This window comes from Myotis daubentonii, chromosome 9 (genome assembly GCF_963259705.1).
Source record: "Myotis daubentonii chromosome 9, mMyoDau2.1, whole genome shotgun sequence".
NCBI classification, from domain to species: domain Eukaryota; kingdom Metazoa; phylum Chordata; class Mammalia; order Chiroptera; family Vespertilionidae; genus Myotis; species Myotis daubentonii.
Genome location: NC_081848.1, coordinates 48,423,850 through 48,438,015, shown reverse-complemented (window position 1 = coordinate 48,438,015; position 14,166 = coordinate 48,423,850). Strand labels below are relative to the sequence as shown.

The window sequence follows — 14,166 nt, the reverse complement described above, 5'->3', positions numbered from 1 at the left end:
AAATTGCAAACCTGAGCACACACCAGAAACCTGGACAGACACGACAAATCAAGCCCAAGGGGTTGCTCCTGTTATCCTGAGAGTCTCATTTAAAAGCCGTTCCAACTCGGATCCTGAGGCCCCAGCACTGCTTAGAGCACCCTGGCCCCAGCTGTGACAAAGCACAGCCCCGGTCACCCTGGGAATCCCTGTGGGCTGCTTGTGGCTTTCCTTCAGAAGTCAAGGCGTGATGCTTCAGAAAACAGTCAGATGCTAGAGACTGACCTCTTTTATTAGGTTCACCATCTTAGCCACAGAGACACCATAGTGTTTGCCCATAGCCTGCAACCCTCACAGGCTGTAGTGTTGAAAAGAGGGCAAGCCTTCAGGCCTCTTTGTCGCCATTAATCCTGGTCCCGCTGGTCTCTCCCTTTTGCATCAGAAAAGCTTGCTTGTGTTTTTTTTGAAGACAGGGAGAAAACAGCTGTGTGGGATTTGGGGATGGGATTTGAATGGTCACTGAAGACACACAAAAGCTTTGCTGCGATCTCGCAGTGTTCTGGGGGCAATTGACTCCTTTGTCTGGGGCAGCCAAACAAGCTGGCTGCTGGAGGAGAAGAGAGCCGACCGAACTTGTGAGTGAGGTCTCTTCAGGCAGATCTTCAGCACATTTGCAAAGAGCTGTTTCGGGCGTCTCTTCATGGCATTTCGGAATCACTTTTTAGTGCTGAGCTCATTCTTACCTTGTGAAAAGAATCAAGTGAATGTGGAAGGTGCTTGGCATGAGTTATTTCTGTAGGTCTTTCTCGCTGGGGGGAAAATGGAAGCTGTGAGTGACAGTGTGAGTTTGTTTATGGGAAGCAGGCCTTTCACTGGGAGAGAAAAGAACTGGTGCCCTCTTTCCGCAGGGCAACCCAAGGGGCATTCCTCAGCCCTCCGCTCAGTTGAGAAATTGCAACAGATGTGGGCTATTGTGAGGCTTCTCAGAGTGTAAGCGTGAAAAGACTTTGAGGGGGGGAGGGGGGCGTTAAATAGTTCTAAGGAGAGCTGGACACCCAGAGCAGCAGGAGCCCCTCTTCTCGGTGAGAGCCTGGGCCACTGCTGTCCGCCCCTGGAGGGGATCCATTTTCTGCCAGAGGATGTAGGACGGAACAGACCGTGCTGACTGACGAAGTGATAATTAATGGGGCTGTGGCAGTCATTGCCATCAGAGGGGCACTTTCCCCTTAGGTGAGTGAGTGCCGTGGAAACAACTGTTTCCAACAGGAAATGGCTTGGGCTCCAGGGGTTCCAGGCAGCCTAGGTTTTATTTACCTTTTGCCCATCTTTATGACAGTTGTCTTGTGAGAGGTGTGAAGGGATTATGCTCCCCTTTCCTGGCCTGCTGTGGCCATTCGGGCAGTCAGGTGGGACACAGAATAAAAAGTCATCCATTCTTACTACATAATTCAACCCAGCTTTTCAGGGGAGATGAGCTGAAACAAGAGTCATTATGGAAACCATTATCCAGTAGGGCTGCATTTAGAGAATAAGTCTGGAGTGACAGGCTTGGCCTGCCACGGAGCTGTGCAGCATACTCATTATACTGTTGCTTGCCAAGAAAGCAAAAGTTTGGATCACTTTTAATATTTTTTAAAAATTCATAAAATTAAATGATATGTGACTATTGTAAAAGGAAATCCAAACAATATATTAAAAAAAAAGTATTAAGACTTAGCCTTTAGAGTAGACCGTATTGATTGATTACATTTAAGTGTAAAAATAATATTTGAAGTGTGGCTTCTTTTGGCTTAGTATGATTTTTTAAAAGCCTCATTTTTTAAAAAAATTATGGAGTGAAGAATGAAAAGACATTTTTATTGCTGTAATAAAGAACTGTGTCATGTTTAACCCTAAAAGTATATATGTGGATTGCATTGGTAAGAGAATGAAAACAGGTATTTCCCCTTACAGACATTCAAGAGGTATAATAGCTAATTTTATCATGTGATATTTTGTTTTCTATTTCTTGATATCTTAAGTATAAATTAGAATGTGTTTATTCCAGTCAAACTTCCCATAATGCCCCATAGAGAGTCCTTGACAACATCTTGAATTGTTATTCAGTCTGCATTTTTGTTAAATAACCCTTTTCTCCCTTAAACTCAAAGTTCTTGATCTCACCTTAGGTGCATTTCACAGACTGGCTGTGGGAACTCGGCCAAATTATTTAAGGTCCCCACGTCTCTGTTTCCGTAAAATGGAGCTAACAATAGCACCAAGCTGCTTACCGTTGTTTTTAGGAAGAAGTGCGATAATGATAATGGACGTGGAGCTTTGGGCATGGTGTCTAGTAGGTTGTAAATACTGAACAAATCTAGTCACTAGGAAGGTTATTTTAATGGTTATGATGATGGTGTTTGAGTATTATACTAGGAAACTCAATTTAGTGTATTTACTTTACATTCATATCCTAAAATAAGATATAAATCCACATTTAACTAACATCACCGAAAATATAATCGAAAGCATAGTTTATTAATTTCCTTGTAGTTTATTCTTTCAGGAGATATTGACAAGGGTTTGCTCTTTGTAGCATACCAGTTGTATTATACATATGATCTGTGCTCTTCCGAAGAGTTACCTGTAAGCCCTTGAGATCTCACCCCACAGCCACCAGAGAGGGAGCTTTCCGGAACAGAGCTTCTGGTTGTATTCCTCTCCTCTCCATGGCTGCTTTACCTGCACAATCCAATCCAAATGCCTGGCAATCAAGGACTTTTCCAACCTATTCCCAACCTTTCTTTCTTCCCTCTCTTCTCCTATGTCCTGCGCGAATCTTTACAACCTGCCCCTTTTCCTACCTGGGGGAGATCCTACTCATCCTTCAAAGCCCAACACAAATGTGGCCTCCTCCAGGGAGCCTTCTAGGATGGCACCCGTCAGAGGTAAAAGCACCTTCTTCTCTGCTCTCCCATTACTCTGCCTATGTTCAGTGAATGATTCTCAACTTTATCATTCTCCTAGTGGCAGCCCTGTGAAGTAGGGAGAATTGGCAAGTGCTTGTGCTCAAAGATAATTAGGGCCACTGTGATCCCCGCCCGGGAGCTCATGGGGAGAGAGGACTTGCGAATGCCTCTGACAGTGGGTGACAGGGATCCTGATGGAGGGGATGTGCACAAGGAACCCAGAGGTGCTGCACATTCTGTATTCAGCGGTTCGTGGAGGGGGGTTTGTGGTCAATGCCATCTGTTTTCCTTCATCTCCAGCATTCACATTGTCCTTCCTTGGCCTCTGTCCCCTCACTGACCAGACTGTTTCCCCCTTTGGCTAGTCAGTTGCAGGGCTGGGACTTATTATGATGGATCACAAGAACGCTGCATTTTATGTCCAAATGGAACCTTCCAAAATGAGGAAGGACAGGTCACATGTGAGCCATGCCCAAGACCAGACAATCCCGGGACCCTGAAGACCCCAGATGCTTGGAATGTGTCTGAGTGTGGAGGTAAGGATTCGCCTGCCCCTTCTCACTCCTCCAGTCTCCAGTGTCATTGTTCAGACAGAAGGTGAGGTGCACTTCATTAGGGACAGTGCACACAACACCTGGACTTCTGCAGCTGGGCCATGTTGAGTTCCTTATTGGCTTTCCAGTGCCTGACACAGTCTGGGAGATGCTCCGCTGAATAAACAAATGAAGATCTGATAGGATACCTTGGCAGGAAAAAAAAGGTGTAAACATTGCAATTGCATGCTTCATTCACTGTAAGTAAATATACGCGCAGACCTCAGTGATCGCCCAATGGTAGGGACTATTGAAAGTGTTAAAATAGAGAAAGTAGTTCTCATTCTTTTTTAAAAAAATATATTTTTATTGATTTCAGAGAGGAAGGGAGAGCTAGAAACATCAATGATGCGAGAGAATCACTGATTGGCTGCCTCCTGCATGAGCCCACTACCTGGGCATGTGCCCTTGACCGGAATCAAACCTGGGACCCTCCAGTCTGCAGGCTGACGCTCTATCCACTGAGCAAAACCGGCTAGGGCAGTAGTTCTCATTCTTTTTCCAGCTTTGATCTCAAATTTATAGCATATTGATTTTTTTTTTAAAGTACCCATCTGGCCGAAACCGGTTTGGCTCAGTGGATAGAGCGTCGGCTTGAGGACTGAAAGGTCCCAGGTTCGATTCTGGTCAAGGGCATGTACCTGGGTTGCGGGCACATCCCAGTAGGAGATGTGCAGGAGGCAGCTGATCAATGTTTCTAACTCTCTATCTCTCTCCCTTCCTCTCTGTAAAAAATCAATAAAATGTTTTGTTTTTTTTTAAAAAAAGTACCCATCTGGTTATTTTTTAAAAATTTATATGAAGAGTTTTTTATCATCTCTTATAAAATGTTTTCTGGAGCCAAGCTCACTTAGGTTTCATGGGCTTCTTTCCTGTTTATTTTATTAGTAAACATCTTCCTCTTCATTAAATGGAAGAAAGACCAGTGGTGCTGGCACTGGGCTCAAATGGAAGGTGTGATCTGACATGGTGATTGGTAGGGATCCCGCAGCCCCTGCCTCTCCTTCCAGCGACTCCCAGAACCAGCTTAGTTCCCACCTGAACGACTCCAGACTCAACAGCAACTCCTCTTTTGGTTTAAAAATCAGGTCCTCGGGTTGAGGGTTACTCTCACCATCACTTTGACCTGTTAAGAAACTCTAGAACTGACTGCAAAGCTGATAGAGAGGCACCGTGGGGCATCTGTTCACACTCGTATGTGACCTTATTAAGACATATTTATAGTAATAAGCACATTAGTAGTAATAATGTTAATTGCTAACCTTTACTGAGTATTTACCGGTGCCAGGCATCATGCTAAGTGTATTACATGAATTTCCATATGGTTGTATCACTACGACAGCTTTAGGAGGTTAAAGTCATTCATTCAAGGTCACGCAGACAAGAAATAGAGGATTTGGAATCAGACACTAGGTCTGCCAGACTCCAGATCCTCCTTTGGGGGTGTGTTTGTTAAATGCCATCGTATCTGTAACTCATGGGTAGAAAGACGACCATGAAAATTAATGGTTAGGAATACAAGAGACAACAGATTTTTATTGCATCATGCCCATGACAAGCTAGTTCCTAAGGAACATATACTTCTAGGAATCCTTTTGTTTATGACAGTGCTTCTTGTCATAAATTAAAAGTAATAAAGTAAGGTGCTTAAAGTAAAGGCCACTGGGTCCCTCTGTCACTGTAGACGAGGTTGCTTGGGTTTGGGGAAAACAGGACACACCTCAGGGTAAGGAGATATGATTTAATAAGTATAATCGGTGAAACTATCACTGGGGTGTAATCGGCTGGGTGAGGGTGTCGTTCTGAGTCGCATAAGCACACTGACCTGAGAGAACCCTCTCCCTGGGCTCCTGCATGGCCGGGGCCCGAGCTCCATGCAGTCCTAAGCCTGGAGCACACCCAGCCTGCTCCATCCTTTGGAAGCACTCGGCACTGGGCCCCTTGGTCTCCCTCTTTGCTCTGTGCTGTGTAGCCCTGAGTGTAAACGCCAGGCGCTCACGGGCTGCCTGCTCGGGTTCAGCAGCAGGGCAGGACGGGCTCCTCGCTGAGGTGGGCTGAGGTTGGCACCGGCAGGCCTGCCTAAGGTCTGATCTCATTGCAGAGAGATGGGAAAGGGTTGGACCCGGGCCCTTGCTCACCCAGGGTCATTGGCCCCCCAGGTCTGTGCCAACCTGGCGAATATTCTGCGGATGGCTTTGCACCCTGCCAGCTCTGTGCCCTAGGCACATTCCAGCCTGAAGCCGGCCGTACTTCTTGCTTCTCTTGTGGGGGAGGCCTCCCCACCAAACACTTGGGAGCCACTTCCTTCCAGGACTGCGAAACCAGAGGTGAGGACCTGGCTTGCCTTTTCCCAGAACTGATTTTCCCCTTTGAGAACCATGGGAGTCTGATAAAGCTCCAATCAAGCCCAGCCCAGAGGTGCCCTGTGTGATGCCCCAGTGGCCCGGGGAGGGTACTGCCCCATTCACCCCCGCAGATGTGCAGGGAGCACGGGAACCCCCTAGACACAGTCCCCCCAGCCACCTGGCCCCTTCAGACAGGGCTGACTATCGGGACAAGCAGGGAGAGATGAGCAGGTGTACATGGGTTCCTCGGCTCCTTCCTCCCAGCCTTCCAATATCTCAGCACCCCATTTACCTAGAGTTGCACCCCACATCCCCCTGAGCCCCACTCCTGCTGCCTCTTGCAGGAACCCAACTCCACACCCGGTGTCAGTTCTGCACCCTCGGCACTCACACACGTGCCTGCTTCTGCCTGGCTCTGCATGGACCATAAACTCTGAGGAGACACCCCTACTTTGCTCCCTTTGCATTTTTCTCAGCGACAGGAGTCACAAGTCCCACCCAAGCTGGCTATTTAGGGAATTGAGTGTTGATTAGCCCCAGCTTAGTAAGAAAGCAGTAGTTCCTTTGGGATAAAAAAATATTACACTAACTGTGAAACCGCTTATGTTGCACTGGATGAAAATAGTCTTTTTTCTTGTTTGTTTTTCATTCTCTCCACTCACCCCGCCCCCACAGTTCAGTGTTCACCTGGACATTTCTACAACACCACCACTCACCGATGTATTCGTTGCCCGGCGGGGACATATCAGCCCGAATTTGGAAAAAACAATTGTGTTTCTTGTCCAGGAAATACTACAACTGACTTTGATGGCTCCACAAACATAACCCAGTGTAAAAGTAGGTCTCTCTCTAAGGCAGTGACTCTCAACCTTCCTAATGCCGCGACCCTTTAATACAGTTCCTCATGTTGTGGTGACCCCCAATTTCATTGTTACAAATTGAACATAATTAAAGCATGGTGATTAATCACAAAAACAATATGTAATTATATATGTTTTCCGATGGCCTTAGGCGTCCCCTGTGAAAGGGTCATTCGACCCCCAAAGGGGTCGCGACCCACAGATTGAGAACCGCTGCTCTAAGGCCTTTAGTCCTGATTACCCAGGGCAAGTGCCTGTCCACTGGGGGCAGTGTGTGTGTGTGTGTGTGTGTGTGTGTGTGTGTACGCGCGCGCCAAGTGTGTACGCTTCTTGCCTTTGGTGCCAGAGGTGAGTATTCAGCCTGCCCCATACCGACCTATAGCTAATTGGAATTCTCTTTCCTACTTAAAAATAAAACGTGGCCTTAACCGGAGGGAAAGGAGAAAGAAACAGCTGTCATATCTTCGTCAGAGACCTCTAGGGAAGGGTCAGCTCTCTGCTGAGCCGCTCGCTCTGTTCTCCCTGTATTGACAGACCTGGGAGTTCTGTGTCATGGTTCCCTTGGCACTTGCATGTGGTGAACAACACATATGAGCCCTAAAGCTGCCCTTTTATTTGATGAATGCCTGCCCCTGACCTTGCGCTTTCAAGTTAGCGAGAGAGCAGTGCCAGGAGCTCTGGAGGGTGGCTCTGTGTGGGGTGTTGGTGTAGTTGGGCTCCCAGCGGGGTCTTGGGCACGAAGGGACAGACTCAGCCTGGGATGGTGTCCCGGGCCGTGATGGCTCTCTTCACCGGGCTGCAGGTGCTGTTACAGAGCGAAGGCTGGGCTGTGCCTTCCTGACTCATCCTCTTTCCTCTTCCAGACAGAAGATGTGGAGGGGAGCTGGGGGATTTCACCGGGTACATCGAGTCCCCGAACTACCCAGGCAATTACCCAGCCAACACCGAGTGTACGTGGACCATCAACCCACCCCCCAAGCGCCGCATCTTGATTGTGGTCCCCGAGATCTTCCTGCCCATAGAGGACGACTGCGGAGACTACCTGGTGATGCGGAAGACCTGTGCGTCCTTCCCCTCTGCCCTCTCCCCTTCCGCAGCCGCTGGGCAGCCTCAGCGGCGTGCTCCCAGCTTTCAGTGTGAGCCGGGCTGAGCATGTCACCTTCGCCTTAGAACAGAGATGGGACAGGAGTTTTTAGAGTTTTCCAAGAAACAGAATTTCAACAAAACCCCCACACTGAGGCCTCTTGCTGACCCCCAGAAGAAGTGGGGTTCCTGCAGGTCAGTCTTCCCCTCTGTGTCTCTGGGACCCTCTTCCGCAAGGACACAGAGAGTCAGTGAAGCAACTCATCGCATGGGGACTGACGGAGGCAAAGGGCAGCCCAGCCAGGAGGGACCCACCCCCATCCTGACACCTGACCCAGTGTCCACAGGGACACGGCCATTATCACAGCTCAGAGGCAGTGTCCTGAGTGGGCTCGGCAGCCAGGCGGCCTGGATCTGGATCCCAGCTCCACCTCTAGGAGTTCTCTGGTCTTGGATATACATTCTGGATTTTCTATGTCTCAGTTTCCTCATTTGTTAAAATGAGGATAATAGTTGCTACCTCATAGGGTTATTATGAGGAATAAATCAGTTCATATTCATAAAGCAGTTAGAAAAACACTGACATATGGAGCCACTGTGTAAGTATTTGCTATTCTTAGTGGTGGTTACAGTGGCTGAAGTCAGGTGCTGGTTTGATTCCTGACTTTTCCACATTCTGGTTGTGGGACCCTGGTCAGGTTACAATGTATGAACTTCCCAAGATTTTCAGAGGTTTCGTGGGATAAAGTTATAGAGGGCGTAGCACACTGCCTGGTCCCGGGAAGCCCCCAGTAAATGGTGGTGATAATCACCAGATCAGGGCAGGGATCAAGGGCCCCTCCTCAGTCCTGCACGGAGTGCTGCTGGTGCCTGGCCATGGCCTTCCAGCTGCCTCCCCTGGGGGCCCACACCACCAGATGTGTGCACTCGATTTCCAGGTCTTTGGCCCTTAGGATGGCTCAGCTGAGTCTGAAGAGCTCTGGAGCACAACTTGTTTTATGGTGTGAACCTTTGAAAAGAGGAGTGTCCATTGTCTGCCTGCTCAGTGATGAACCTGAATTCCACCCCCTCCAACTTCCCTTCGCAGCTTCGTCCAATTCTGTGACGACCTATGAGACTTGCCAGACCTATGAGCGCCCCATCGCCTTCACCTCCAGGTCAAAGAAGCTGTGGATTCAGTTCAAGTCCAACGAGGGAAACAGTGCCAGAGGGTTCCAGGTCCCGTACGTGACGTACGATGGTAAGTGCTGTGGGACTCAGGTCGCCTGCTTTGAACAGAACCAGCTCCGGGGCCAGCTGGTGGCTCGCAGACACGCACACATGCTTAGAAGCCCAGGCAGGATAAGAGAAAGGACACTGCTGACTCACAAGGGCCGAATTTTAAACAGCCATTTGGGGGCACAAAGATGTTTTAGAAAAGAAATAAAAATGAGCATGTATTTCCTTCTGCAGTTCGGGATCGAGAAAACCTAATTCATAAGATTTCCGTTCTGTTACAGGCAGAGACTCATAGACCAGCACTATTTTTTAAAGATTACAAAGACAGACCATTCTGCTTAGGCTAGAAAAGAAAAAAGACACCTAATGTTTGGTTTATTCCTCCAGTTCACTCAGCACTGAGACCAAATTGCTTTGACAAGGTTATTGCCTGTGCTCAGTCTTATACTTTTCACTAAATCAAAATTTTAAAATGTTTATTTATAAGATAATCATAATCACTGTCTTTGAAATTAAGCAGTTTTTGAAGAAATTAGTTTTCCCATACACAACATATTTAATTCGTAAGATATTAATGATTTCCCCTGCTTCAATCTAAACATATAATTTGGGTAATAAGATACACGTTCTAGTAGAAATTTTCTAATTCATTGGATGGCTCTAGACAAGCCATCTGGATCTCTGCCTTTACCCTCACTGAACAGGGATTATAGTACTTTCAAATATATATATATATATATATATATATATATATATATATATATATATATATATATATATGAATGATTTCAGATAGGAAGAGAGAGAGTGAGAGAGAGATAGAAACATCAATGATGAGAGAGAATCATTGATTGGCTGCCTCTTGCCGGCAACCCAAGCATGTGCCCTGACCAGGAATCAACCTTGACTTCCTGGTTCATAGGTTGATGCTCAATCACTGAGCCATACCTTCCGGGCTAAGCATCATTTTCTTAATGTGGTAGTGATGGTAATCATTAAACTTAAGGTAAGAGCCCAATAGTGAATTTGGTGCAGTGCCCACCACATAGTAAATGCTCAATAAATATTAGTGTATTGTGATTGTGGATTTTATTTAATAAAATAAAAGTACTGAGAGGGAAGGAGGAAGTGCAACTTCTGGCCCTGTCTCTGCCACTGACTGTGTGATTTGGGGCAAATCAGATGGCTTTCCTGGTTTCATTTCTTCTTGTTAAATAAAGGGGTGGCCTAATTGTGCCCTAGGGCCCCAGTCAGCTCTGAGACTTGGTTGACAAACATTTACTAGGAATGCAGGATGGACCGTGTCCTGGAGAACCTCGTAATCTAGTGGGGGAAGAGTCATCTGTTCATTTGTGAACTTATTCATTCATCCATACAACCAGTATTTAATGAGCATGCACTGTGCCAGGTATTGGACTAAGTGCTGGAGACAACATGGTTAGTATATATGTAATAGATGCTAATGAGGCATGTACAAAACTCTGTGTCAGGATAGAAAAAGGGGCAGCAGTTAATTTTGCATGTGTTTTGCAAATAATAGAGCAAAATTTCAAGAGATTTGGGTCTTGAAAGAACATATAAGTTTCTTTAAAAATAAATGGGAGGGAGAACATTCAAGAAGAGGGAATGACATAGGCCAGAGGATGGAGTACTTGCATGTGGGGAACCGGTGATTTGGCCAGTTGGTAAGGTGCCTGGGGCTTAGCTGTGAGAGATGAGATTAGAAGGGGGTGGTGGGGTTAGGTGTGAGGGACTTTGCCAAACTCAGAAGGGTGGATGTAATCTTATAGGGGGCCATTGAAGGTGGTTAGACAGGTGCCAAAAGTAAGCCTTTTGGAAAGACAATATTGTATGGATTTCCTAAAAACACTTCGCATAGTTTTTTTCTAACATGTTCCAAAAGGTAGGATTGTCTTCCCTGTGCCTGAAGCCATGTCAAACCCAAAATAAGGGCTCTTATTCTCAGACTCTTAGGTGGTCACAGGTGCCTCCCAAGTGGCTCTGCTGAGAGAAACAAGTGCCTCATCTACGTGAAAGCAGCCAGCTGACCACCTCCCCTCTATGGAGTCAGGAAGGAGCCAAAAAGGACACAGAGACACCAGAATAAGTGTCACTAAGGCTCATATACTTTAGTCTGGCCGTTTTCAACTCTGCCTTTGGGACAGAAGAAACCATCTTGATATTTTGGGTTCTTTTGTTAACTCTCACCTGAAGAGAGAGAGAGAGAGAGAGAGAGAGAGAGAGAGAGAGAGAAAGAGAGAGAGAGAGAGGAACACTGATATGAGAGAGACACATCAATTGGTTGCCTCCTGAATGCACTTGACCAGAGTTGGGTATCAAACCTGCAACTCAGGTATGTGCCCTTGACTGGGACTGGGAACACATGATCCTTCAGTGCTTTGGGGGCTCATGCTCTAACCACTGAGTACACTGGTCAGGACACTACCTTGATTTTTTTATTTTTTTATTTTTTTTTTTTTAGTCTCATGAAGTTTTTTTTTTTTTTTTTATTGCTTAAAGTATTACAAAGGGTATTACATATGTATCCATTTTATCCCCCCGCCCTAGACAGTCCCCTAGCCTCCCCTATCACCCAGTGTCTTATGTCTACCTTGATTTTTTTAAATTTAGATAAAGAACCAGGTGAAATGACACACAACCCTGATTAGGCCCACGAGCATGTGTCTTGCAATGCCAGAGTTGAAAACAGCTGCTTTGGCCATGTAGAGAAGCCTGTTAGGTCTTCACTCAGAGCCTACTTAATCGCTTTTTAAAAAACATATATTACAGCAAGTTTGATATCTGGTTTCCAAACATAGAAGAACAGATGGGCTGGTGGGGCTACTTCCTACAGACTCTCCCACTGACCTTGGGAGGACAGAGGAGACTGTCATCATCACTGGCATGGATTGAGCATCACTGGGCGCCAGGCACGCGCCAAATGCCTCTGGCACAGCACATTCCTCACAATCGCCCATGGAGTAGACACGATTCTGTGCTGATTTTACAATTGAGGGCACTAGGATTGGGAGATTTGAGTAGCCATCAGAAGGTCATAGCAGCACAAAGTTGCAGACGTCTTTGGGACTCCAGAGCCTGAGTTTTTATCTACAACACCTGACTGCTTTTCTCAGGACAGTTAGAGCAACTGAGGAGACAACATTCGACATCAGAGAAGTCCAGACCTATAGAGAATGTTGATGAGTTCATTTGTGCCAAACTGATGACAATTGCCAGGAAGCAATATACCAATGGATTGAGAAAATGCTCCAGGGAATGGCAATTTTGCAGCTTACTTTATACATTCCAAGTAAAGGACGAAATGTAAAGGGGGGTTACATGAAGTCCATTGGTGGTGAATTTAGGGGTGAGAGAAAGCAAAGCCGGGGAAATATCTGAGATTGGATAAAGAGTAAAACAGAGAGACAAATACTTCTTTTACATTGGTGGGTACAGTTAATAACATTCACAGCACATAGAGATGGTGTGAGGGGAACAAGATAGCAATGAGGGGTTGTGGTCTCGCGGTCTGGTGCACCCTGAGGAGTCTGGGAAAAGGGGATTACTCATCCATTGCTTTCGTAGATGCAAAAAGACAATAGACAGGCTTGCTTAAGGTAAAAATTGACCTTTGTCAAGGAAGCTACAGGCCTAGGATGTGATTACCCGCCATGACTTGCTTTTAGTGAGAAATTTTCATGTTCAGACCATTCTGTGTGGTTACTTTAAGTCTCTGAGTTTGTAAGGCCCCCTGAGTTGGTCAGATTTAGTATGTGGCCTCTTTTTCGTCCATAGCCCTTACTCATATTTGATATTTACTGAAATAAAAGACCAAGAAGATAGAGTACAAGTGATACTGTACATGTGTTAAATTAATAACTATGATAATTATACTATTAATTTCCATTTACCATCACTTTACTAGGAGAAACTTCTTCAAGAACTCCTCCCACATGGTTCCAATGATGTTTGGCTTTATTGTACATGATATGCATATAAAGAGGCAATTTCTTTGGCCTGGAATTTGAAAAGGATTGTGTTTTGCATATGCTTGATTTGAATTGTGACTGTAGGGAACAGACTGGAGTTTGAAGGAGGGTTACATTTGGAGAAGGTTCATGTTGTGTGCTCTGCATTTAATGTGTGTGTCAGGACCCAAAATTATCAACGAGAAAATGAACATAGCATCCTTCCCTCTCCAACCAGCCAAATTCTCCCCATCCCAACCCCAAGCAAAAAACAAGGAGAGAAGAGTTGTGCTAGATAGCAAAGAAGCCTGATTGTTCTACATAATTCAAGGTCAGAGAGAGAAAATGAGGAAGGGAGGAAGGGAGAAAAGTAGAGAGGGAGAGAAGAACCACAAGCCTGAGAGAGCTCACCAGGGAGTGAATATAGACAGAGAAGAGATGACATCCAAGCACTGAGTCCTCGGACTCCCTACATTGAAAGGTCAGGAAGAGAAGGAAGGAAAGCCTCAGACAGACACCAGTCGGGTGAGAGGAAAACCAATGAGCGTGGTGTCCTGGAAGCTGAGAGAAGAAGCGGATCAGGAGGAGGGGTGACTGGCCAGGCCAAATGCTACTGATGCATCTGATGCATCAAAGAAGATGAGGACTGAGAGTTGACCTTTGGGATTTAGCAACATAAAGGTCACTGGTGATTTCAACAAGTGGTTTTCAGGGAGTGGTGGGGGCAAAGCTGAGTGGATTGGGTTTGGGAGGGAAAGAAAGGAGAATCAGAAAGATTCTTCTGGCAGTTCTTTCAAGGAGTTTTGCTATAGAGGAACAGAGATGCAGGATGGATGCTGGAGGAAGAAATGAGGTCAAGAGAGGGACTGTTTTGTTTTTTTTTAATCGGAGACCTAACAGCATGTTTGCAGGCTGATGGAAAAGACCAGTAGAGAGAGGAAATGTTATCATCTAGGGAAGAAAGGGAAGAATTACTGGAACAATGCCCTTGATTCGGTGAGAGAAGATGAAAAGTGAGCACAGTGGAGGGATGGGCCTTGACGGATGCACAGAGGGTTTATCTGAGGGTAGAGGGAATAGAAAAGGGGGTGCAGATGCCGGTAGATGAGAGGAGGTGGTGGAGGAGTCTGAGGACACTCTCTTCTGATTGCTTTCTCAGTATCTGAGTGGTC

General features: G+C 46.2%; 1 protein-coding gene across 4 annotated transcripts in view; it reads left to right on the top strand.

Annotated features, from left to right (window-relative positions):
- Positions 1–14,166, top strand: part of SCUBE2 (signal peptide, CUB domain and EGF like domain containing 2) — a 68,546-nt gene that overhangs the window by 51,697 nt on the left and 2,683 nt on the right. For all 4 annotated transcript variants that reach the window (XM_059708838.1, XM_059708837.1, XM_059708839.1 and 1 more), the window contains 5 exons: positions 3,293–3,463; positions 5,680–5,847; positions 6,541–6,702; positions 7,589–7,786; positions 8,896–9,048. In XM_059708838.1, coding sequence (XP_059564821.1) covers positions 3,293–3,463; positions 5,680–5,847; positions 6,541–6,702; positions 7,589–7,786; positions 8,896–9,048 — 852 coding nt within the window. The remainder of the gene's footprint in view (positions 1–3,292; positions 3,464–5,679; positions 5,848–6,540; positions 6,703–7,588; positions 7,787–8,895; positions 9,049–14,166) is intronic.